This window comes from Oryza glaberrima, chromosome 5, assembly GCF_000147395.1.
Source record: "Oryza glaberrima chromosome 5, OglaRS2, whole genome shotgun sequence".
Classification (NCBI taxonomy): Eukaryota; Viridiplantae; Streptophyta; class Magnoliopsida; order Poales; family Poaceae; genus Oryza; species Oryza glaberrima.
In genome coordinates, this window is record NC_068330.1 from 7,122,531 (window position 1) to 7,146,246 (window position 23,716).

Consider the following 23,716-nt stretch of genomic DNA (forward strand, 5'->3'; position numbering starts at 1 on the left):
ACGATCCCCCCATGGCCGAATCTAGTGCTCCCACGGCAGATCGAGCTAGATCAACGGCGCAAGGGCAACAACAACTTGGAGTTGAGGCGGAGCTAGGACATGCAGGGACGGCGGTGGCAAACACGGATCTGGTGAGGGGGATGGCTACATCTGTCGTCCTAGCGACTGGCAGTGATGGCGACAATGATGAGGTGGCGGCGTGCGGCCATGGAGAAGACGATGCATGGAACGGGGTGGAGGAGGGACATGGCTGCCAAGGCGAGCCGAGGTGGTGGAGTGCCACCATGGAAAAGGTGGTGCGTTCCCTAGCCGGCGGCCGTGGGAGGCCGGCACGGGTGGCGCCGGGAGGTTGGTGCGGGCGGCGGCAAAGAGGTCGGCCCGGCCGATGGCGCAAAAAAATTGAACATGATGTAGAAAAATCGTCGAAAAAAAGTATATCAGTTCATCCATAGAGCATTTAAAATCACTCAACAAAAAATGGTGCAACTAAAACCGAGATATTTTTTCTAAAGCAACATAAATATAATTTCCTGCCAAAAGATAATACATAAATCTAAATAAGATCATATTTTAAGAGAAAATTAAACTTTGTTTCACTTTGGACACAATTTAGTATGCAAGTTCTGTTTGTACAATTTGTCACTAGTACTTATTTAAGATTTTTAATTCCGTTATCATTTTTTTAAAATTCAAGTACATAACCCATGCATGAAATTGCATTTCATTTTTCAAAATGTCATTTAACATAAAAAAAAATATAGAGAAACTTTCAGTTGCACATTCGTGTATGTTAAACCTAAATAGATTGGGCCTGTTAAAAAAGTCAAGGTTAGTCTGGCACAAAATTTTATTTTATACATATTATAAAACTGTTTTTTTTCTGTGGACCATTTAGGCTGCGTTCGAACTTATTAGCACATGATTAATTAAGTATTAGTTTTTTTTTTGAAAATTAGATTAATATGATTTTTTAAAGTAACTTTCATATAGAAAATTTTTGTAAGAAAACATACCGTTTAGTAGTTTGAAAAACGTGCGTGTGGAAAAAGAGGGGAGTGAGTTGGGAAACTATACTGCCGAACACAGCCTTATTCTGCTTATATCCCACAAAAGTAATCTAGATTGTATATACTATATAGAATAAGTGGTAAATTTGAAGCATTTTTTATTCATTTAGGATTTTTTTTTTAAAAAAAGATCAACAGAATTTTCAGCCTTAAAACACAATGATATATCATCAAAAACTAATTTGAATCTGGTGAAAGGATAAAAAGTAAATGGTATGGAAAGTTCAGGGCTGAGCAATATCCAATTTTAAAGTTTATGGATGAAATTTAGACCTTTGTGAAAGCTCAGAAATGTAAAATAGACCTTTTTTTTTAAAAAAAAGCTACAGAGTATATGACTTGTGCATGTTATAACAAACCTATAATTTTCTTCTCACAAAAAAAGATCTATAGATTTGCTATGATCTGGGCATGCCATAACAAAAATGCTATGAATAAGGCATGTTATAACAAAATTCATGAGAGATACTGGCCACAATACAGTCTCAGTGGTGATGGGGAATGCTATGAGGACTAGGAGACAAACATAGACTCTTCCAATGGCCCCAGCCTCCCATCAGAACCTGTGGTTACAGATAGCCAGAAATAATATCCACCAGCTGCTGCTCTTCTCTATGCTCTGAAAGATTAGAACTGGGAGGCTTCTAAGCAGCACCAAGCAGGAACTATGCCTGGCAGCATCCATGTCTCAGGTTTTTTTTTTTTTCTCTGATGATTTTTCCATTCACATGAGTATCTGAAGAAAGCACAGAATGACTTTGTTCAGTATCTTACTTCTCAGCTGCTCAATCACCAGCTGCCACAGCTCCACTGTTCTTGCAAGGTTAGGTCTCCTCAAATCACCATTTTTTTCTCACTTACATTACTACGATTTTGTATATAAACAACACGATGGATGCAGTTGTATTGGGCAAGAGAGAGTACAACGGAAGCATAGGACAAGGCGAATTCTCATTGTGAGTTCTGCATTTCTGCTTATTTTCATCAAGTTGCATTCAAATCCCCCTTGTTTTATGCAAAGAAAATTTTCAGCATGTCTCACACTAATTAACGGAGTATATCTGTATATGTAATATGTGCGTAGCCCAGTTACGTCACTTCGTGAGAGCGTGGTGATGCTGCTGTACAATGCAGATAGATCATTAATATCACAAGCAGGTGTTTTTCAGTTAGTTCATTGTTCATTTTTTCTACTTAGCCAGCACAAATATGAACTGCTGCCTGTTTTAACTAATAACCCACAAATCACCACAGAACTGAAGATGAAAGCAGTTGTTGAGTCAGGAACTATGGATGTTGATTTTAGTCTTGACAATGGAGGAAGCATTATTCTAAGGCTGCAGTTCCTACTCAGTGATGAAGATCGCAGACGGGTCCAAGAAATGGTAATGTGGTTCTTTTTAGGGTATTTTCATGTTAGTTCAAACCACAAGTCCTTTTTAATTCATTATTATAATTCCATCTTAATTTGAATTATCTAGCTTGTGTTTATACTGTTTTCCCTTTATTCAGAGGAACTCTGCAGTGAAACGAAAGCAGCAAGAGCTGCTTTCTGATGGTTATGTACTTTCTCAAGGTAACCTGTCAAACTGTGTTCAAATTATGTCTCATTTTTTTGTTGCAAACACGATTTTAGGGATCTACTGAACAGACTATATGCTTCAGATGTGCCAATGTTAAGCAGTTAATGTCTTAGCTAATAAGAACATAATATTTAATCCACATATATTAGTATTTAAATATATGTGAGATGTTGTATAAGTTCCCAAATATCTGACCTTTGCTGTGTGTAGTGTACAATTCATCAAACTCGTATTTAGGCTGTGTAACTGGAATGCTAATGTCTGAAATTTAATCACTGATAAAATGTACAATTTGTATGGATAACTTTCTTTTCTTATAGGTGATTTTGAAAATTTTCAGACAGCTTGTTGTCTAAACAAGTCGAAAATATCTCCAACATTTCGAGAGAAGGAGATGAATCTTCAGTTAGGAAGAGCATGTCACTGGATGATTTGCAGGAGAAGGCTGTTTTCTCTGCAATTATTGTAGATCCCCAGATGAAAGACACAAAAGAATCACCGGAGCAAAGTGGATCAAATAGTGCAGTGCAGAAAATGATAAGTGCCTTTCAAAGCAGCTCTCCACAGGTATAATACTTGTATCAATAGATCAATAATGCAGGGCAAAACCACTCCTAATATACTCCGTCTGTTCATAAATATTTGACGTTTAGGATATTTTGTTAAATTTTTGAAGCTTTGATCAACAATAGTTTCTCAAATGCTTGGTTTATTTTATTTTTTTAAAAAAAATGATATGCACATTTTTGACTTGAGTACTATCATAGTATCACAAATTCATTAGATTTTATGAACTTATTTTAATACAAAATGGATTGACAAAGTTTCAAAAGTTTGACCAAATCTTATCCTGAACATCAAATAGTTATGAATAGAGGAAGTACTAGTACAATTTATCTACATAGTCTTCCATGGTCTTGCAGGATCTGACGCGGATCAAATCAGAAAGCTCACGAAAAGGGCTGTCTGCTTCTTCAGAGAATTTCACCCAGTCTTCTTCAGACAAGTCATCTAGTTCACTAGCAACCCAGGATGTTTCAGGCCACACAGAGGCAGGTCTTGTGGCTGGGACATCAGGCAAAATGCAGCTTCCTCCTGGTGACAAAAGCTTCAGTAACAAAAGATCAAATGCAACCGAGCAACAGGCCGTTCTGTCAACCACATCTGAAGGCAGAATCCGTAGGCTATTCAGAGAGAAGGACCTCGATAATTCAGAGATGGTGATCACAGTCCAAAACCGGAGCAAGAAGCGGTCGATGCCGAAGCGTCGTCGCGCCGCCATTGGCCCTTACTCTCTTGAACACATGCATCCCCATGTCTGCATCACCACTGCAAGCAGGCAGCTGAGAGAGCTTGTTGAGCTTGAGCCACCCTTGGATTCGTTTGTGTTTGTAGGACAAGTTGATATCAAGAGACCAAATGTGAGGGGAGGAGCTAGCATGCAAGATCAGGTATGATTATGAGAGAAATTTTATGAATCTAGAGAAAGTATCTGTTGGTACTAAAATTTTAATGTTATGAGTCTACAGAAAGTATCTGTCGGTACTAAAATTTTAACTAAAAAATTTGATGCCTCGAGACACTAGTATCTAGAGATATCAAGTTTTACATTAGAAAATATAGTACCTCTCGATGTCTTCTCCAAAATGATAAAATTATCCTTAAACTGATAGTTTCAGCTTAGCCTGCTGATCCCTGAACTTATGCACTCCCATGCCAAACTTGTGAAATGTGAAGCAGGGCACAAGCGACAGTAAAACGAAAAATGAGATGGTTTCTGCTCGAGGTGATGATCATGGTTTTCCAATATTGGATGGGCGGTTGATTAATCAGGCAAGTCAGTTGTCGATGTGTGCTGACATTTTCTCCTCTTTTTCTTTCCCCTCTCTGACTATCTGAATTTATGTTGTGCAGGGAGTGCGTGTTGTCATTGTGATCATAGCTTGCGGAGCAATATTTCTGAACAACAGATAAGGGTAGCAGGACATGTACATTTAGATTGTGTGTGTGTGTTTTTCTTTTTCAAGTTTCAGTAAGTAATGCAACTGCTATACACCTCCATCCCTAAAAAAATTAACTTCCGAGAATGAATCTAAACAACAAAGTGAACAAACGTGTGTCCGAGTTTATCTTAGAAGTTGCCTTTTTTTTTTTTTAAGGACAGATGAGTAATTCTTGTGCTTGCGGTGGTGTGCCGTATGCATTGCAGCAGTTGCGTTTTATCAGGCTTGGTGTTTTTTTTTTTAATCTCAAACCATGCTCTTTATTGATACGTTGGTTCAGTGTAATCACGAACCACCAAAGACCTTACAAAACACGGGAGGGGGTCAGTCCAAATGGACATCTGACCCGGGTCCCAATTAGCCCCTCGACGAGCCAGTTCATGAGCACAACTATTACAAGATCGATAGGCGAAAGACACATCAACCTTTACAAAGTACACCAAAGACATCAATCTGATTTGCTTGAAGATGACACCAGCCGTAGCTTGATCATAATCAGCTGATTTGAGAGCTTGCACTAGGACAGAGCAATCAGTTTCTACTGAGACATGAGAAATTCCGTTGTTTGCTGCGGCGCGCAGAGCATAAAGACATGCCGTAGCCTCTGCACACAAAGCATCATGCACCAGCTCAATTCTCCCAGCTCCAGCTAGCACACAGTGGCCACCATGGTCCCGTACTACAAATCCCCATCCACCGGTCTTGCCTTCATCAAAGAAAGCCCCATCAAAATTCAGCTTCAGTTCGCCCAGGATAGGGGGATGCCATTTCCTCTGCGCTTGAACGTTTGGTCGAGATTTGGCCGGGCTCAACAGGGAAGTTTCAGAAACCATCCTCATGACTCTGTCATACACTTGCTCAGCTGATCTGCGATCTTCCCCAGCGTTTACTTTATTCCTTGCATCCCACCAGTTCCAAAGAAACAGCACAGTGGTCAGCATTTTATCCTCCTCCATATTCAGAATATGTTTGCACACATCCAAAGCAGAACTGTACTGCATCAGCTCTAACCTGATATGCTTCAAATTCATCACTCTCCAGCCAGCTTTAACATATTTGCGTTTGAAGAAGCAGTGGCCACCATCCTCATTCAGACGATGACAGACAGGGCATCGTGTGTCAATCTCCATGCCTCTTCTGTCAATGTTCATGCGCAGTGGCAGGCTATCGTGGGCAAAACGCCAGAGGAAGTGCTTCACCTTCGGGAAATAATGTAGACGCCATAGCTTCCCCCAATCCAGGCTCGCCGTGCGAGCAACACCCGACGAGGATTCTCCCGTTTGTCGAGACGCTAGACGCTCTCGCTGATCCTCTAGAGTATGATATGCCGATTTAACCGTGAAGATACCTCTTGGATCAAAATGCCATGCTGCAAAATCTTCTGACCCCATATTCAGCGGTATAGCTAGGATATTCCTCACATCCTCCTCCCAGAAAATATCCTGGATCAATTCTTTGTCCCATTCTCCAGTAGATGAATCGATCAAGTCTGCTACCCGGTTCAGTATTGTGCCTCCTCTTGGAGTAATTGGCCGTCGGGTTATACCTGATGGAATCCAAGGATCCTTCCATATATCAATTTCAGAACCATCGCCAACCCGCCATATCAGACGAGACTTCAGCGCCTGTACACCACGCACGATACTCCTCCATGAATAGGAAATACCTGGGCCTTCCTTCACCTCCAAAAGCTTCCCATCTGGAAAATACTTAGCTTTTAAAACTCTTGCACATAGAGAGTCTGGGTTGGACAGAAGCCGCCAAGCCTGGCGAGCCAGCATGGCTAGATTAAACAGATGCAGGTCTCTGTAACCCAGCCCCCCCTTCTCCTTCCGACTGCACAACCTATCCCAGGCTATCCAGTGCATCTTATTTTCCCGATCGTGTTGCGCCCAAAAGAAGCGGCAAATGAGACTGCTAATTTCATCACACAAAGTTTTTGTCAGATCGAAACAAGACATCGCGAAGGAGGGAATCGCCTGTGCAACCGCCTTGATTAAAATGTCCTCCCCAGCCCGTGACAAAAGTTTTTCCTTCCAACCTTGAATTTTCCTCCACACCCTCTCCTTCAGATAACTGAAGGTTTTTGATTTTGATCTCCCCATATACACCGGCAAACCTAGATACTTTTCATTCCATGCTTCAACTCCAATATCCAGTGCCCCTCTGAACTTCTCCCTGTCATTTTCCTTGGTGTTCATGCTGAACATTACTGAAGATTTCTCTTTATTAATGGTTTGCCCCGAGCATCGTTCATACAAGGAAAGAACATTCTGCAGACACTCAGCACTCCGTTCATCTGCCTTTAGGAGTAACAACGAGTCATCCGCAAACAGTAAATGATTGATACTCGGCGCTTGTTGACAAACCTTCACCCCGGATAGATCACCCCTTTCTTCTGCCGCATTCAGCAGGGACGAGAACACCTCTGCACATAGCAGGAATAAATATGGCGAGATGGGATCCCCTTGACGCAGGCCTCTTATAGGAATGATCTGCTCAGTATAGGTTTGGTGTTTTTTTTGTCAGGAATAAAGGACAGGGACTTAGATTGCCTGCATCGTTGATGTTTTGTAGTTTCTCATGTCTGTCATACTACTACTACTACTAGTACACTCTTTTTGTTATATAGAGAGGTCAATCGCACAAATATATATGTACATGTCTGATTGTTTAGGTGGTGTTTGGATCTATGGACTTAACTTTAATCTCTGTATTTAGACACTAATTTAGAGTATTAAATATAGACTACTTACAAAACTAATTACATAAATGAAAACTAATTTGCGAGACAAATTTTTTAAGCCTAATTAATCTATAATTAGAGAATGTTTACTGTAGCATCACATAGGCTAATCATGGATTAATTAGGCTCAATAGATTCGTCTCGCGAATTAGTCCAAGATTACGGATGAGTTTTATTAATAGTCTACGTTTAATATTTATAATTAGTGTCCAAACATCCGATGTGATAGGGACTTAAAAGTTTTAATCCTATCTAAACAGGGTCTTAAACAACTGAACCTGAACACATGGCAACTACGACAAATATCCCGCTTTGCAACAAAAGCATACGAATAGCGCAACAATTAAAGAACGGAATTTACTAGATTTCACGCGTCTCAAAATTTCTAAGTTTTCATCTACATAAAATTGCACATAGCTTAAATTAAAATCGCAGTGATATGTAATGTACAACTTTAGATCATTATTCGTTGTATGTAGTTTGAATACCTTTTCATTTATTTCATAGATACTAGCAGAGGGCCCATGCGTTGCAACGGGATTTGAGAAAAAAAATATAGTAACGGTTTCACCTCGCGATCAAGTATATTTGATAGGTACAATGGTATCATCTTAAGGATGTCCGACCGTGTTACAGCGTGGGCACAGCTAACAGCTAACAGGCGCACACTAAAATTCATCATATAGCCTGAATCATCTATCGTGTGTGAGGCTTTCATCGTAGCTTCGGTAGTACACTGGAGCCAGACAATAGCGTCGTAACTCGTACGTATATTATTTTTGATTGGAAACTCATCTTCTAAAGTAACAACTCGTATGTATGTATATTGTGCTGGTACTCATGGTGATGGTGGTCAGTCCTAGATGAAACCAAAAATTAGATGATTAGCAGAAACACTACCAGAAAAACCACTTTCCCACCAGAAAAACCATTTTCCCAGATGATGACATTTTATTCTAAGTAGATAGGCCTCTCGGAGCTAAATGGCCACCTGCAAAATGGCCACCTGCAAAAATAACAACCGTGGGCGATATCGTTGTCCGCATGCAAAAATACCTCTTAAGAGATCCACCTGCAAAATAGCTTAGGCATCATAAAAATCGTCACAACAGTCAAAAAAAAAAAACTAAGTCCTCTCCCTCACCTCCCACCTCTCCCTCAACTCCTCCCTCTCTCCCCTGCATCCCGCACCTCCCACGTCCCTCTCTCCCCCCCACCTCTCTCTCTCTATCGGCGGCAGCGGCTGCCACCAGTGGCGGCGGCGGCTCCACCCGGACGCGACTCTCGTCCCCTCCCTCCTAGATCTGGCTGAAGCGGGGAGGCGGGAGGGCAGCGGCGGCAGCAGATCCGACCGGAGGGAGGGGGAGGGCGGTGGCGACGGCGGCTCCAAGCGACTACCCGTGCAGCTCCCCTCCCTCCTCCTAGATCTGGCGGAGGGAGGTGGCGACTGCTGCTCCTAGCGGTGGCGGCGGCGGCTTCCCCTCCCCTCCCTCCCAGTAGTGTTGGTGGCAGTTAACCTCCCTCCCTCCACTCCTAGATCTGGCCAGAGGGGGAGCGGCGGCGGCGCCCCTGCAACAGCCTCCCCTCACCTCCTCCCCCTCTCCCTAACCCTAGATCTAGCCGGAGTTGGGAGGGCTACAACGGCGGCGTGGCCGGAGGTGGGTAGGGTGGGGGTGGGGGTGGGGGTGGCAATTTTTTTGTTCGCCCAACACATTTTCGCAGGCGGGGTGGTTATGGCGCCTGCGAAGATTGTGATGCCGCCCAGGCGGGCCATTGGGCCGCCTGCGAATATTTTCGTAGACTTATGCGTACATGTGGACCTTCCCCCGCCAGGGAAAATGCTTTTTGGCCCCATGGAAAAACACATTTTCTAGCAGTGAAACGTAATTTAATCGAACTCTTCGATTACCAATGTATATAATTATTGGATGGTATTATTGGATGGACAACGATGCTCGACGGAGACACATACGTGGATAAGGCGGACCCACGGATGGACTCGCGACATACCAATCGGACTAAACGGAAACAACTTCAATCGTGCTGTTGCTAGTCAAAATTTGGAAAATCCAATTATATACCAATGTATACCAACGCAAAAACCAATTCAAACACGGACAATGTACCAAAGTAGTGGTAGAAACATATTCAATTTCTATAATATAGAAAAATACCCGTGCGTTGCAATGGGTGAATGTTATTTTAATCTTATTATTGTTATACGGTTTTAGCTAGGATAAAATTTACGGTGGGAATTCGCTTAGATTTTTTTTTATAAAATCATGAGCTGTAATTAGGAATCTGACTTCCATGTCAAGTTAGCATGCATGTTTTTTTAAAAAATTTCTTATCTGACTTCTTTTGTATTTTCAAAAGCAAACGAACTTAAAATCTGACTCGTACACTGATCTGTATTTTCAAAAGCGGAGGAACTTAAAAACCGACTCAAATACAAATGACGTATCAAAATACCAGCAAAAACATCTTCAATTTTTATAATAGTAGAGATTTCAATCGGCTGTAGTGTAACAATTAATGGCACAATGTGGGATGACACAAGATGATGAGAGTCGAGTAGCAGACGAAAATTCCATCAGAAGTCTTATGAATTTTTTTAATTAAGTATAGATAGATGGATACTGAATGCAAATTTGATACATGAAATTTAGCTCCGAGGAAGTGAAAAATATAGATTTGGGAGTAATAACCGAAATATTTCTTCTTTAATTTAATTTGGGATGTGTAACTCATTTGCATAAACTATAGTTCCATACTAATGGCTATAACTTTAGTGCACGCTGCATGCACGCATACATGAAACTCTCATCTGACAAATCAATTCTTGGCAGTCAGCAGCAATGCCGCATGATCATCAGTGACGCCATGCTTTTCTCCATTGCATGCAAGACGATGCAAACTGCAAACATGATCGGTAATGATCGTGAAAGGCACGGTCCGGTGGGCCATGCGACACACGAGCCGGACACAGAACACAGAGCGGACGAAAAAAAAAAAGATGGTGACGCTGAGACGTGAGATATCGGGAGTCAAGACATGACGCAAAATCTGCCTTCCATCTCCATCGCGCGTCTGGATTCTGCGTGCCACGGACAAGTCAAGCCCAAGCCGAATAGAAATCGAACACAAATTTTCACGACGTACGAAAAAACTCTGATAAAAACATCTTAAACTTTTATAAAAACTTTTATAATAGTAGAGATAGGGATATATAATAGTAGAGAAAGATATAAAAGTAGAGATAGGGATATATAATAGTAGAGAAAGATAAAAGTTAACATAAAAGTTCGAAGAAAAAGGCTACGATATAAACATGTCCAGGAATATCACGAAGCATGCATTGAGCATGTTGTCACATATGCATCAGCCAACAAAGCATATATGAATCGTGGATGGCACCCAACCCAATGGCATCTCTACTGGTACTAATATAATATATAAGTAAATTAATAAGTACGGAGTATATAAGTAGATAAGAGACAAATCAATAAAAAAATCTATGTTACGCAACTGCGCTGTTATTAAGCTTGCAAATTCTGAGAGGAAGAAGCTTAAGCAATCAAGGGCTTATACACTGTGGTTTGCGCCTGGTTGGTCGATGGTGTCCATCAGTGTAGATCATCGAGAGGTCTCGACGCTGGTAGGGTAGCGTAACGTGCTTCGTCGATATACGTAAGTAGTGAGGGCACACGAGGTGCGAGCGCGATTGTCCGTCCGGCGGCGGCGTTCATGGAAGGTATTATGTCAGCGGAAGGGTGTCCGAGCATGACCGAGTCGAAGAGAGGCTTGGACGGACTACGACACTGAAAGGACCTTGATGTCACCTAGAGGGGGGGTGAATAGGCGTTCCCAAAATTTTTCACAACTTAATAGCGTATTAGAGTGATGAGAACTTTCAATTCAAATCGGAACTTCCGGTATGGTAATACTAAAAGAGATCTTATGATAGGTGACGTTTCATTTACGTCATAAACATTAAATTTACGTCATGTTGTGTAATCTTTGACGCTCGCGTGACGAATTTTCATTCATTACCTATCATGCGTCTCTAATGGCGTTTGTCGGAGGGGTGACCCTCTCTAGCGGGAGGCTGTGAGGCCCCCCTTTGTGAGTTCGGCCGGGGGCAGCGGGTGAGATTCGAAGATTCGGTGAGCGAAGCCATGTGATGTTGAGGGGGTCAAGCCCACAAAGACGATGAGACCAAAAGGGTTTATACAGGTTCGGGCCGCTAAGAAGCGTAATACCCTACTCCTGTGCTATGCTCCTTGAGTGAAGGATTACAAGCTCTCCTTGTTGGAGTAAAATGTGGTGTTGATCATCAGGGCTAGAGACTGCTCTGGAGCGTCCAATGAATCGTCCCGTATCCGTCCCTCCCCCTTTTACTAGGCCTGGACTTCCTTTTATACCTCAAGGGGTTACCACATGGGCCCAAAAACCTAGCTCCGATGGAAAAGTGCTTTGTATTAAATGCCTGTCTTGTCTCTTGACTTGGGAAGCAAGCGCACGTCATTTTTATGATGGGGCCTATCAAATCTTGCTGCCTGACACGAAGGGCGCCCATGTCAGCTGCTATTAATGGGAGAAGACTTCCGGGTCCCTATTTGCACCGGGAAACAGGAACCCCAATTGACCAGGGCGGATGGACCGACTCTGGCCGGGATGAGAGGTTAAGACCTCTCGTCATCATGACTGATGGGACAAGACAGGGAGCATGCCCCCTGACCCATGCAATAGTACGCCTGACACCCCGTGTCCCATTAGTCATTCAACCGGTCACAGACCAATTTAGCGCGTGCTGCACGCCCCATTAAATGCGGCGTGGCGCGCCTGCTCAGGTCGTCATTAATGCGGGTAGGTGAGCGCTCGAAGGTGGCCACCTAACCCACCGCACGTGGCAACCCGCTGAAGGGGTCGGGGGAGCCCGACCCCTAGTCACATGAGGGAGTGGCGTCCGCCCCGCCTAGTCTAGAGACCCCCAAGCCCATATCACCGACAGTATTCTATGACGAAACCTTATTTTTTTTTGTCATTAATCTAGTGACGATCCTTCTGTCGTCGTAGAGTTATGACGCCCATTTTCGTCACTATCAAGCCTAAAAATCGTCATAAGATTCTATGTGGCCTGTTAAGGCCCATGTAGTGAGCAACCTGTTTATGGGCTAGGTCTATTGTAAATCCAATTAGATTTTTAATAAATTCAGCCCAATTATACAATATCCATCTATATTAAGTGAGCTATACATATTCAAAAGGCCCAATAGACCCAAGCATTGCAATGAAATTGAATTTGGGCCATGCATACTCAAGAAGCCCATATATCAAATAGAACGAGCTCAGCTAAAATCCAATACAAAACCCAATTAACATCCACATATCTGACATCTTATAGCCCAATTAACAACATTTAGCTCACATTAATACAAATTCACAAAACAGGCTATCACAAATTCAGAAAAAAAAACAAAGATCGCAGGTTATCCTCAAGTCAGTTACATAACAAGTCAGTTAATTACATCCACAAATCACTATCCAAAACATGTTCAATTACATCACAGGTTCATTGACCATACCGGAAGTTCTGGTCTCAACCGAAAAGTTCGGCGGATAACGGAATAAATACTAACTATGAACTTGTAGCTCGAACAAACAAAATGTATATTAATCAAAAGGTGACAAACAAGGTATCTAAACAAGATATAAAATCACCAACTATATTAATTAAGCATGCAAATAGATCGGGTAAAAACAAGCTCAAGCACAATATGAGAGATGGTAAGAACGAGCAAACCTAAGAGAGGAGACACATTGATTTGTTTCCCGAAGTTTGGATCCACGGATCCTATGTCTCCGTTGAGAGCCACAAGGCCGGGTCTATTTTAACCCTTTCCTCACGAGGTTGCACAAATGCACTCCTCAGTTTCACTCTTGATTTTTTCCCTTGCGGAGGTGAAATCGAAGCCTTTACAAACTTTATGTGGCACACCACAACCTTGGGTGCTCACCGGCGACGCCTAGCCGTCTAGGAGACCTTAGTCTCAAGAGTAACAAATACAATCGAAGATTTGCTTGCTATGAACTTGAGTGCTCAAAGTATGGAGTGAAGCTCACTAGCTCTCAACTTCTCAATCTCTCAATCCAACTCTCTCCCCTTCTCAAATCCCTCTCACAAAGAGGCACACAAAGGTAGGGAAATGAGGTTAGCTATTTGGCTTTGGATGTATCTAATGTTGTCCAAGAATAGCAGCCACTCAAAGGAGGGGTGGAGGAGTTTATATACCCGAGCCTCCCAAAAATTAGCCGTTGGAGGCCAAGACTATAATTTTCGGAATTTCCGAAAAGCATTTTCAGAAAAAACTGAAAATTTATATAAGCAAATCTCAGTTTCGTAGCCATTTTTGGAATTTTCGATAATTTTTCGGAATTTCCGGAAAGCACAGAGTAAAACGTCCATAACTTTTTTGCTCGGGAGTTCGTTTTTTATGATCTTGGATTCTATGGAAAGCTCACTCAGAGGACTAACCAACTCAACCAAAAACAAGGTCTAAAACCACTTAAAGGATAGGTTAAATCTTGGGTTTCTCTTAAGGTAGCATTATGATAGGTCACTTTGAGCACCGAGATATACACAAACACCTCAACATTGCATCCCTCTTAATAGTACGGCATTCCTAAACTCAAATGTAAATAGGAAGAGAATTATACCAATAGGAATGCCTTCTTCCCATCTTTCTTTCATGGGACAATTTCGTTTTTGCCCCCACTTTCATCTTCAATATTGATTTTGCCCCTACTTTTTAGGGCTTTCGTTTTTGCCCCCACTTTTTTGAACTGGAAGAGGCGTTTACCCCCGCTTTGGATGGAAGTTAGTGGGACCGGGTATATGGCAGTAAAAAAATAGAGAAATAAATGAAATAAAAAAATTTCGAATTTGTGTTTTACTTTTTTACCCCTGGCACTAGTCTAATGGAGAATCGATTCTTTCCCCCAACCTCGCTGCTTCTCTCGATTGTACAGGCAGCGGCGGTGACTAGGCGGCGGCGGCGGCTAGGGCGCAGCTCCTCCCGTCGGCGGCAGCGAGCAGTGGCCAAGCGGCTACGAGCGGCGGGGAGAGGGTAGGCGGCGGCGGTGGGTGCACGGGAGAAACAAAGCTCTCCTGGTACACATGTTGCGTCGCGAGGAGACATCATCACCATCGTCGTCGTCGCCGCCGAGCTCCCTGTCGGCGGCCACCACCTCGCCCCTCTTGAGTCTTGAGGTTGTAAACCCCATACCGATGCCCCTGACTTGACCGGAGCAGTGCGTCCCCACCACCGCTGTCGTCGCTCATGTGGGCGACGAAGAACCCCATCGTCCTGGCCACGTCGCCGAGGAACCCGGTGGCGACGCGGTACACGCATTCCCATGCCTCCTCGTCGTAGTCCCGGAGCAGCCACAGCGCCAACACTCTGTCGCCGTCTGCGTCGTACGACGAAGCGGCCATGGTGCCCTGTACTCTGTTGAGCTGGCCGGTCCAGTCGGCATCTTGGGAGTAGTCGCACGGCCTGCGCATCGTGCGAAACTCCTCTGCCGCCGTATCGAACACCAGCACGGTGCGGAACACCTCCCCCGTCAGGACGTTCCAGTGGAGGCAGCCGCACAGGGTCATCGGCGTCCGGACGTTCCAGTGGACCTCAACCGTGCAGGGTCACCGGCAGGTGATGCCACGATGTGTTCGAGGTAAGGTACATGTCGCCGTTTGGCGGCCCCAGCAGCCTCGCCATTGGCTTGCCCCTGGCAATAGTCTAACAGATAATAATTTTCCAAAGCCATGTATAATGGAAGCAAAAACAACATCAATGAATAGAGATGGAAGAGGGTATAAATGTCCTACTTAACACCGTTAACTCCTCCATCAAAAACAGGGGCAAAAGCCTCTTCCGGTTCAAAAAAACTGGGGGCAAAAATGAAAACCCTAAAAAGTAGGGGCAAAATCAATATTGGAGATGAAAGTGGGGGCAAAAACGAAATTGTCCCTTCTTTCATCGTCTTAAGGGGACGCCAATGCCAAAACCGTTTCACCATATATTTTTCAAATGATTGATGCGGTTACTTGTAGCTTCAAATGGCCTCGCACGGTCCATCATGACAAATCGTCACTTGCCCTTCACAACCGGATTTGGTTCTTGTCACGCCCTGAAGTTCTTCTCCCTAGCCAAAATTCAATTAATAAATTGTTGCAAGAAATTATTTGTTTAAAGGCAAGAGAGAAACCCTAAATAAAAAAATGCAAATAATAATCAGAATCGACATGTGGAATTTTTCTTGGGTTCTAAATGTAAAAATATGCTAACAGGATTTTTAGTAGAATTTTCAGAGCCATGGAAATAATTTTAACCAATTAAAAATGAGCATGTGCATTATTTAATCCCTAGAAAATCCCCCTTTTCCTTTTCTCTTCTTTTTCCTCCCTTTTTCCTTTTTCTTGGGCCGTCAACCCACTCCCTCGCGCGCCCGATTGCTCGCTAGGCCGGCCCACTCCCTCCCTCCTCTCTCCAAGTCACCAACAGGTGGGGCCCACCTGTCGGCCCCGTCTTCCTCTTCCAACCGGTAGCAACCGCCGCCCACGCCGCCGCTTCCTCCACATCCACGCCCCCACTCCGTGCCCACACGCCCCCCCACGTCGCCGCCCCCACGCCCCGCCTTCTCCCGCCCACGCGCACGCGCCCGCAAGGGCGGGATTCAATTCGAATCCCCCCTCTCTCTCTCTCCACCTCCCACGTCGCCGGCGAAATCGGGAGCCTCCCCGGCCACGTCCGCCTCCCTGGCCACGTCCGCCTCCCCCTCCACCTATAAAACGCTCCCCGTGTCCCCCCTCTCTCGTTTTTCGCTTTCGCCGAGCTTCCCCGTGCCCTCCTTTGCTCCCGAGCCGCTTCACTCATCGCCGCCGCCCTCCAGCCGCGCTCCGGCCACCGCTAGCCGTCACTAGCCGCCGCACCAAGCCTCACCGTCGACGCCGCCGCGTTCAACATCCCGTGAGCCGCCGCGTCCGCCATCTGCCCGGCCAAATCCACCGTCAGGGCCTGCTTCTCCCCGCGCGCCGGTGAGTACCACCATTGCCGCCGCCTTCGGCCATGGGTTTCGGTCGCTGTGGACTCCCTCTCTCCCTCTAACCTCTCTCTTTTCCTCTCTTAGGGTGTCCCGTAGCTCGGCCGCCGTTCGTCGTCGCCCTCCAGTTGCTCGCCGTCGCCGTTCGTCGTCGTCTCCTCCCGCGCCGGCCGAACCCCGGTGAGGCACCCCCTCCCCTTTCTCCCCCTTCCTCTCCCTCCTAGCGCCGAGCCGCGCCGTCGTCGTCGTCCGGCGCTTCGCCGTCGTGCCGCCGCGTCGCCGCGTGCTGCCGCTTGCCGTCGATCGCGTTGGCTGCCGTCGCCACTTCCGCGTGCACCGCTCCCCCATGGCCGGCCGGCCGGCTTGGAGCCGTGCCGAGCCAGGCACCACGTCCCCTCCCTTGGAGCCGCTTCTAGTAGGGCCCGCCTGCCAGCTGCCCCCTCTCCCTCTCTTTGTGCCGCTGGCCCGTGGGGCCCACATGTCGGCGCCACCCCCCTGGTGACGTCAGCCCTGGGATGCTTTATTGCGCAATAATTAATTAAGGACTTTTCTTTAATAGTAAAACACAGAGATTCTTCTAAAAATCATAACTAATTCATCCGAGCTCCGTTTAACTCCATTCAAGTCTCAGTAAATTCATAAAAATGCATAGAATCCATTAAAAATGGTTTTGTTTCCTGTTTCAGTAGTCTTATAGCATGTTTTGCTTGTGTGCTTTGTTTGTCGCGTAGATTTCGGCCGTTTCGTCGATCCGCGGTTTCTCGAAGACGTTGCTATGGTCTCATTAGTGCGAGAGCAAGGCAAGTCATGCATTATAATTGATCATATTGTACCCAATTTACAAATGTCCCGCATTTCTATTAAAGGTTGCATTATTTCATAATATCATGTGGGATGGGTCGTACTACTCAGCCATATATATTGTTTACCTTATGCCATTGATAACTTGGGTATCAAAATGATTAGATGTTGGATTAGGGATTGCTTAGCCATGCTTAGTTCAAGTAGTACACAAAGGGGGAATTACATTAATGCATAGACTTTGATTATTGGTATAGCTTTGGATTAGTACCACCGTAATGGTGTTAGTTAATTAAAATACACTACATGGTGGGCTGTGGGTGCATGGTTTTTCTAGTCGTGCCCATAGCGATTAAGGACCGGTTCGCGGGATGCCCTGGAAGGACTTATCGTACTTACCACAAGCCAGCGTGGGCAACGGCTGGACTTGTAGTGTAGCTTTCCTCTAGCCAACGTACCCGGGCGAGGGTGGGCGTGATGGAGTTGGGTCGGCCGGGGTGTCCGGTTGATCGGCTTCCGGATTCACCGCGGCACGAGAGGGGGGCTGCCCGTTGCCTGCTGGGGACGGGGGCGAACCCTGAGGTGTGGTGCGATCGGTTAGAGGGGGCTATGCGAAGGGTCCTGTCACGGTCTCTTTCTGGTATGTCGTGATGGCATGTCGGCGCACTGTCACGCCCGGAATTTCTATCCAAAACTCCAAACGCTTACATGTGTGTTAAATCCTCGTCTAGGAATCAGCCGAGGCACACAATAACAAATTGATAATAGAGTACTCTTAAACAACTAATTAATATTCGCAAAATAGCAAATTATTACAGAGGTGGATAGTTCCTCTCAAAAAAATAAAATTCTACGCAGCGGAAAATAAAACAAACTACGGAACAGCTATGGTGACTCCACTCCACAGGCAACTTAACCCGGACCAAGTCTAGTCCTCCAGATCATCACCTTCACTGAAGTACTCTTCCTCTGATGATTGAATATTGCAAGAATGAGCATATGACATACTCAACAAGCCACACAGCAAATATGCAAGTGCACAGGATAACAAAGGATGGCATAATATAGCTCATTGGCATAAACAACATTTAATAAATATTTAAGAGAGTATTAAAACAGTTGAATAATTAATCAGTATTAAGTAAACACTATACAACACACCCGTGTTGCATAGGCCCAACCCCATCTGAACAACCAACCCCGGTTGTACAAATCAAACCTCCATATCAGGAATATACCATTCCAAACCAGGAGTCAAATTAATTATCACAATTACCATCAATGACTAATGTGAGACTAATCACGAAAAACATTGTTAGACCCGCCCATAACCGCGGGCACGGCTATTCGAATAGTTTTACTCTGGCCAGAGATGTACCACTGTACCCACAAGACACAGTTCCACAACATGTTACCATGCGCCTCAATACCACCACGGTACCTCGGAAAGGAACTGTGACAATACCCCTCGCACAACCAGAGGCATGGACTCCCCAGCGACCCCCACGGACTTCTCGCTGCTTCTCAGTCTGGCACCCCATAATGAATCATGCTATACAAAAGGTAAAGCCGTTGCCCACGCTGGCTTGTGGTTGGCACGGTAAATGTTTCACAACAGTAGCTCGTGAACCAGTCCTTAATTGTCATGAGCACGACCATCAAAACCATATGCTCACAACCCACCTTAATCAGGTTTTAACTATCAATTAATTAACATAACACGATTAACCATCGTGAGCTACCATTAAATATAATCGTGAATAATAATGTAGTATGATTCATCCCATTAATGAGCTTATGTTTCTAAGCATGACTAAGCAATTATACCTATATAGCATTTAGCTGAACCAAACCAATATATAAGGTTCAAGCTAATCAAATTATAACCCATAGGAAAATAAAGTCATCTTCGGCCATAATTAAATGGGAAAAGGCTCACCACCCGATAACATTCGAAAATAATGCATAAGTTGAAATAAAACATTAGCTTTAAACGGGTTCAACATGCTCAAAGGGTTATTTGGGATCTGTGTGACTTGCCTTGAGCTTCCACGAAAACCTCTGAACCTTCCTCAACTGAAACGCTCTCCTCCGGAACGTCGGAAACTAAAGCAAATAAACAAAATCAACAAAACAGTACAAAAACAAGCATGAACAATACATGTGGATATTTTTAACATGTAGATCTTGATTTTAGAAAAATTTAGCAACTTGAACCACCTGAAACGGATCTACGGTTATTTAGTTATGATTTTCCGAGGATTTAATCTATTGGAGAAACGAGAAAAAGAAAAACGATGATGACGTCATAATGACATCATCAATGGCCGGACCAAGATGGCCACCTCGCCGGAGATTGGATGGTCGGCTGCGAATTTGAAGGGCATGTACACATAGAGGACGACGAGGCGAACCCAACGGTACTCACCCTCGTGCCAAACGACGACCGACGACGGCCGGCGACGAAGGGGCGACGGCGGCGGCTCGGTATAACCGGCGACGGCGAGCTACGGCGGCCGGCGATGAAGAGGGAGGTGCAGCCGGGCTAGCCCTCGGTCACGCGCACCCGACGGCGGCGAGAGGAGGCAGTGGTGACGGCTAGGGCGACGGCGCGGCGCGGCTGGTGGTTGGCCGGCGACAGCGGCGGCTAAAGCGACGCGGCGGCGACTCTACGGCGCACTAAAGAGCTCGGGAAAGGGGGCAAACGAAAGAGGAGGACTAGGGGGTCCTATTTATATCCTTGGATTGAAGAGATCGGACTCCTCCCGCAAGAAATCGCTCCGGGAAAATCTAAACTCGGTTTTGGAGATAAACTCGAAAACGAGTTCGATTCAGAGAGATTACTCAACGGTTTGCTCCGATTCTTGAGGGGATACGAAAGAGGGAGATAAGGGAAATATTTCCCCTCAACAAATTTTAGGAAAACACAAGAGAAAAGGTTGGATTTGGAGGAGAAAAACCGAGCCAATTCGGTCTCAGTTCGGCTGCTAAAGGTAGAAGATGAACAGTGCTGAGGGAGGCAAAATAGACTTTCGGCTGGGCTGAGAAGGGGAAGAGCAGCTCGGCTTGGGCCGGCTTGGGCTGCACAGCACGCACACGAGGGGGAGAGATGTTGGGCTGAAATCAGCCCAACGGCTTAGGAGAGGATTTTAAAAACTTTTCCAATTAAAATAATTCGTGAAATGATGTTTCATTATTTAAAAATACTTTCCTTGCTCAAATAATTCCCAGAAAAATCTAGAAAATAGATAAACAAGCAAAGTATTTAACGAGATTTTATCTAACTCAGTTTTATGTTACAATTTCTCCTAGATTATTAGAGTTTAACTTGAAGGCTTTTTTTTAAAAATAATTTCTAGAAATGATTTAAAATATGGATTATTAATTTAGGCGATTTTTAGGGCGTGACACGCACGGAAACATGTCGTGGGGCTGTGTCTTGTGGGTACAGTTGTACACCTCTGATCAGAGTAAAACTATTCGAATAGCCATGCCTGCAGTTATGGGCGGTCGACCAGATTCACCGTGATTAGTCTCACCCTAGTTAGGTATTGAATTGGTGTAGTTCAGGTGGTTGGTTGGGCCTGTTGCAACGTGGTGTAGCGTTGAGCAGTGATTGGTTAATATGGATTAATTACTACAACTGTTTTACTGCTTTCAACTACTGCTTTTAAATGCCTGCTTTGTGCAAATGAACCTTTAGCCTCCCTTGGATATATCCTGCATCATACCTTCTCTTCCGGTATGACTTGCTGGGTACAGTGGGTAGTACTCAGTCTTACTCTCTTTTCCCCCACACCAGAGTTGAAGTTCTTCTCAGTTGGAGATGTCTCGAAGAAGTTGGTTTCGTCGCTGCCGTCAAGGATGCCTATGGAATGGAATCGCCCGCTGCAGGAGTCAAGTCTTCAGGCTTAGCTCGCTTTTATCTTTTCCGCTGCATTTGTAATCTTTTATATTTTTGTAAGATGTGGATCAGTATATCAACAATTGTCGTTTGTGTACCCTAGCTGGTCCTGGACAGGGGGTTTAATGCACATTCAGCTTAGAAATTCTGGTTCATGAATTTCTGGGTGTGACAGTTCTTCGGCGCCAAGCCCCTTGCTTGCCCTTCACCGCCGCATGGTCCATCGTGACTGAGCTTCACATGGCCTTCACCGTCTTGCCATGGTAGCCACTTCGTATCCCACATCTTCAATATCTTCACTTTGTCATTCTTGGTATTGTTAGGTGTAATTATATCACTTGAGCATCAATATATTTGCAATCCTTGGGACCTATTTCTTTCATTCAACTAAATAAAATTATTAGTCCCAATGATCCAGTTGGCAATCTCCACATGTTGACCAACCCATCACATGTATAAAAGAATATGAATAAATGATGAGTATTAATCAATACCACAAGTGTCATATACTCAAATATATGCTCAAATGTAAAGATCCCAATTAAATGAAAGTGAATAACTTGGATCGATTACATGCATAACTAAAATATACGATTTGCTTCTCCTAAATGTATGCATACAAAATGTTTGTGTGAAGTAAGAGTATGCATAAAAGAATGAAACATTAGGAGCTTACCCTATACAAGAATAGAATGCATTTATCAAATATAAGCACTAAAATAAATGTATACCTTCATCATCTTCATGTTCTCAATGTAAAGAGACTAAATAAGAGAAAAGACTCAAACAAAACATTAGTCTCACATGTATATTGTTATTCACATGGAAATATTATATATGAACGTATCAATATGTACATGGAGAGAGAGTGATACATATAGCTTGATCTCCATGCATTTCATCATTGTGATTTAGGTCCACCATCAATGAATGTTTCTATCTCAACTCATAAGAAGTTCGGGAATCACCTCTCACACACTCTACTTTCATATCCACATGAGACTAGGCAAAGAAATGCTTATAAAAACATGAGTATCACATAATTGGATTTGTCATTAATCACCAAAACCTAATTAATGGCACTTGAACTTTCAGACACATATTAGTATTGCACGGTTGATGGGCCTCCCGAGAGCTACTCCATTAGGTCTCCCCTAATCCAATCCTATCTGCCGACCCATATATGTGATATATATGATAGGGCTAGCGTGAAAGATGGATGGCGAATACGTATGAAAGACGGACAACGTACCAAGCACCCAAAAAAACATTTTTTATTTTTATAATAGTAGAAATAGAGAGGTGGAACGGTAGAAACACCTCTAATTTTTTTATAATACTCCCTCAATCCCAAAAAAAAGGCCAATCCTAGCATCCCAATGTAAAATTAGTGGGGAGTAAAAATGCCCAAAATAGCCCTCATTATTGGAAAAAGTAATAATGGTGATAGGTAGGCAATGATATTTAAGAGACAAAACTTCTCGTTTTATGTGCTGAGAGTAGGTAGGATGGTAGAAGTTAGTTTTTTTGATAAAATTTAAACTGTAGAAGTTGAGTTTTTTTTGGGACGAAGGGGTAATAGATATAGAGGGGTGGGACTGTAGAAATAGTACGAATCTTTTAAGTAGGTAAAAATTATGAATTGTAACTTTATTCCCTATTTAGCTTGTATTAATTAATTGTCCAATCTTTTATCTAAGAAAATAATAGAATTTTGTTTATAAATATGTAATAGAGGTTGTCATAGAGGATGAGAAAAGTTATAAAAATGATTCAGTTGGCTAAAATTTTGACATCCCCTTAAAGAAAACTTCTGAAATAACAACGAAAAAAAATTGTACAACAAAACCTTATGGAGAAAGGTAGAGAAAACGTGCATTATGCAGTAAAACCATACACTTTAACGTTTGTGAACACTTGTACTCCTAGACCTGTTACACCTGTACATGTAAGAGATGCCATGCTTCTACGGCTCTACCCCATAATTTCTCATAGATAGTCCTTACAATCTGTGCATAATACCTCCTCTAACATTGACTCCTTGCATGAAAAAAATATGATGAACATTTAACCTACGGTTACACAGATGCATGATATTCATAAGTTTCCTTTTTAACATAAATGAAAATCAACACAAGGAACTTATTGGATATATTAATATAGCACAGTAGACTTAATTTCTACTGTTTTTTTTTATAAAAAAGAACACTAGCACCCTAAAGCAGTCTCATCGGTGATGATGTAGAAAGATATGGGTCTTTTCGTCGGCCACCGTACTAAACCATCAAGAAAATATTAGGATATATATAATGGACAAGATTGTAGATAGAGATAGATCAAGATGTTTCTTGCCATCTGCATATTTTGTCGTTGTGTTGGAGGTATGTTGTAGGTCGGTGGAATAGAGTGCCCGTGGACCGCTGGATTCTCAAATGACAAAAATAACAGGTAAGACGCGTGACATAAATCATTATTATATTAAAAAGTCACAAAAAAAGGAAACAATGTTG

The 23,716-nt window shown here is 43.7% G+C and overlaps 1 protein-coding gene across 5 annotated transcripts; it reads left to right on the forward strand.

Moving 5' to 3' along the window:
* The first annotated feature begins 1,609 nt into the window (after positions 1 to 1,609).
* Positions 1,610 to 4,922, forward strand: LOC127772930 (uncharacterized). 5 transcript variants are annotated; one of them, XM_052298922.1, is made up of 10 exons: positions 1,610 to 1,759; positions 1,849 to 1,890; positions 1,969 to 2,023; positions 2,152 to 2,225; positions 2,322 to 2,452; positions 2,580 to 2,643; positions 2,991 to 3,217; positions 3,574 to 4,101; positions 4,388 to 4,487; positions 4,569 to 4,922. In XM_052298922.1, exons 1-10 carry the CDS (start codon positions 1,735 to 1,737, stop codon positions 4,622 to 4,624), a joined length of 1,302 nt encoding a protein of 433 aa, XP_052154882.1. In that variant the 5' UTR covers positions 1,610 to 1,734; the 3' UTR covers positions 4,625 to 4,922. The 5 variants fall into 5 exon arrangements, with proteins under 5 accessions (XP_052154882.1, XP_052154880.1, XP_052154881.1 ...); XM_052298920.1 differs by having other exon boundaries at positions 1,617 to 1,759; positions 1,834 to 1,890; XM_052298921.1 differs by having other exon boundaries at positions 1,621 to 1,759; positions 1,834 to 1,890; positions 4,391 to 4,487.
* The last annotated feature ends 18,794 nt before the right edge of the window (positions 4,923 to 23,716 follow it).

Coding starts and splice junctions, on each gene's coding strand:
- LOC127772930 (XM_052298920.1), top strand. CDS start 1,735: ATGCCTGGCAGCATCCATGTCTCAG. Junction 2,024..2,151: donor GGACAAGGCGAATTCTCATT/GTGAGTTCTGCA, acceptor ATATGTGCGTAG/CCCAGTTACGTCACTTCGTG. Junction 3,218..3,573: donor TTCAAAGCAGCTCTCCACAG/GTATAATACTTG, acceptor ATGGTCTTGCAG/GATCTGACGCGGATCAAATC.